Source organism: Penaeus japonicus, unplaced genomic scaffold (assembly GCF_977035675.1).
Source record: "Penaeus japonicus unplaced genomic scaffold, GWHDUDI00000001_assembly GWHDUDI00000039, whole genome shotgun sequence".
Classification (NCBI taxonomy): Eukaryota; Metazoa; Arthropoda; class Malacostraca; order Decapoda; family Penaeidae; genus Penaeus; species Penaeus japonicus.
In genome coordinates, this window is record NW_028234441.1 from 18576401 (window position 1) to 18578900 (window position 2500).

The 2500-nt window shown below is 52.6% G+C and overlaps 2 protein-coding genes across 3 annotated transcripts in view; one reads left to right on the forward strand and one right to left on the reverse strand.

Moving 5' to 3' along the window:
• Positions 1-2500, reverse strand: part of LOC122263378 (carboxypeptidase B) — a 43898-nt gene that overhangs the window by 37620 nt on the left and 3778 nt on the right. The window lies entirely within an intron of this gene.
• Positions 1-2500, forward strand: part of LOC122245640 (dopamine beta-hydroxylase) — a 6834-nt gene that overhangs the window by 166 nt on the left and 4168 nt on the right. Inside the window, exons 1-3 of the mRNA XM_086533684.1 lie at positions 1-24; positions 684-850; positions 1883-2065. The exon at positions 1-24 is cut by the window's left edge and continues 166 nt beyond it. Of these exons, the coding sequence (XP_086389810.1) occupies positions 1-24; positions 684-850; positions 1883-2065 (374 nt within the window). The remainder of the gene's footprint in view (positions 25-683; positions 851-1882; positions 2066-2500) is intronic.

Below are 2500 nucleotides of genomic sequence, written 5' to 3' on the forward strand. Positions count from 1 at the left end.
ACAACAACCCCGGACTCCTTGCAGGTGAGGTCATCCTGGAGGTCATCATCTCGAGGTGGATGTGCTAAGGTTCTGAACCGCGTGCACCACAGGAGAAAGTTAGGGCTAGTGGTTCCGAACCGGTTTTACATACCCTCTAGCAGTTGGTTCTTGCTTGTACGCCCCCTCTCCCTCCCTACCCCCTCTCACATCTTCGTTTATTTCGTTATTCAGATATGTTTATAGGGGGAGGGGAAGATTATGACGCCCATCCCCCCCCCCCAATCCCTTGGTTAGGTCTAACTTTTACTGTTTTTATGATTATCACACCTGACAGAGAGAGAGAGATTGGAGAGAGAGATAAGAGAGAGAAAAGAGAGAGAGAGGGGGGGGAGAGAGAGAGAGATAAGAGAGAGAGAGGGGGGGGAGAGAGAGAGAGATAAGAGAGAGAAAAGAGAGAGAGAGAGAGAGAGAGAAAGAGACAGACAGACAGAAAGAGAAAGAGAGAGATTCTGATAGATAGATTGGAGACAGATAGATAGACAGATAAATAGATAGATAGAGAGAGAGAGAGAGAAAGAAAGAGGAAGACACAGAGATTGAAACATGAAACAGCACGAGAAAGAGAGACAAGAGAGAGAAAATCCCACTTCAAAGACTAACCCCCCCCCCTTCCACCCTCTCTCTCCCCTATGCCTCCCTAGGCCATGTGGACAGTTCAGGAATCCAGCTGCACTACACCGCCCGCCCACGCCCATACGACGCAGGGATAATGGAGCTTGGCCTCGAGTACACGTCCAAGATGGCCATCCCTCCGTCCATGACATCCTTCACCCTCGCAGGATACTGCATCCCGGAGTGCACGGCGCTGGTACGTGGAAGGCGGCCGGAGTGCGCTCGTTGCAGGCAATGGCCGTCTGTGGCGTTAAATGAGTAGGGTGTGTGGAATGGGTGGAATGCGTAGAATGGGTGGGATGTGTAGAATGGGTGGGATGGGTGGAATGGGTGGGATGTGTAGAATGCGTGGGATGCGTGGAATGGGTGGAATGGGTGGGATGCGTGGAATGGGTGGGATGCGTAGAATGGGTGGGATGTGTAGAATGGGTGGGATGTGTAGAATGGGTGGGATGTGTAGAATGTGTAAATGCGCCGAGTGTGCGAATTGTGTCGAATGCGTGAGTGACAAATGCATACATTGTTTATGTGTCGAATGCGTGAGTAACGAATGCATGTATTGTTTATGTGTCGAATGCGTGAGTGACGAATGCACGTATTGTTTATGTGTCGAATGCGTGAGTAACGAATGCACGTATTGTTTATGTGTCGAATGCGTGAGTGACGAATGCATAAATTGTTTATTTGTCGAATAAGAAAGTGACGAATGCGCGTATTGTTTATGTGTCGAATGCGTGAGTGACGAATGCATAAATTGTTTATTTGTCGAATAAGAAAGTGACGAATGCGCGTATTGTTTATGTGTCGAATACGTAAGTGACGAATGCACGTATTGTTTATGTGTCGAATACGTAAATAACGAATGCACGTATTGTTTATGTGTCGAATGCATGAGTGAGGAATGCACGTATTGTTTATGTGTCGAATACGTAAATAACGAATGCACGTATTGTTTATGTGTCGAATGCGTGAGTGACGAATGCACGTATTGTTTATGTGTCGAATACGTAAGTAACGAATGCACGTATTGTTTATGTGTCGAATGCATGAGTGAGGAATGCACGTATTGTTTATGTGTCGAATGCATGAGTGAGGAATGCACGTATTGTTTATGTGTCGAATACGTAAATAACGAATGCACGTATTGTTTATGTGTCGAATGCGCATTCTTGTATATGCATCGAGGTTTCTTACACTCTCTCTCTCTCTCTCTCTCCCCGGCGTGCAGGGCTTGCCAGCTGAGGGCATCCACATCTTCGGGTCGCAGCTTCACACACACCTGACGGGCGTGCGGGCGTGGACCAAGCACCTTCGCGGGACCGAGGAGTTGCCGGAACTGAACAGGGACGACCATTATTCCACGCACTTCCAGGAAATACGAAGGCTGCCACGACCCGTCCATGTGATGCCTGTGAGTGGTCGTGCGGGAGGAGGGAGGGAGGGAGGGGGATGGCAGAGGGAGGGAGGGAGGGGATGGCAGAGGGAGGGAGGGAGGGAGGGAGGGGGGTGGCAGAGGGAGGGAGGGAGGGAGGGAGGACGATGGCAGAGGGAGGGAGGGAGGGAGGGAGGGCGATGGCAGAGGGAGGGAGGGAGGGAGGGAGGGAGGGCGATGGCAGAGGGAGGGAGGGAGGGAGGGAGGGAGGGCGATGGCAGAGGGAGGGAGGGAGGGAGGGAGGGCGATGGCAGAGGGAGGGAGGGAGGGAGGGAGGGCGATGGCAGAGGGAGGGAGGGAGGGAGGGAGGGCGATGGCAGAGGGAGGGAGGGAGGGAGGGAGGGGGGGGGGGGAGGGAGGGAGGGAGGGGGGGGGGAGGGAGGGAGAGGGAGGGAGGGAGGGAGGGAGGGAGGG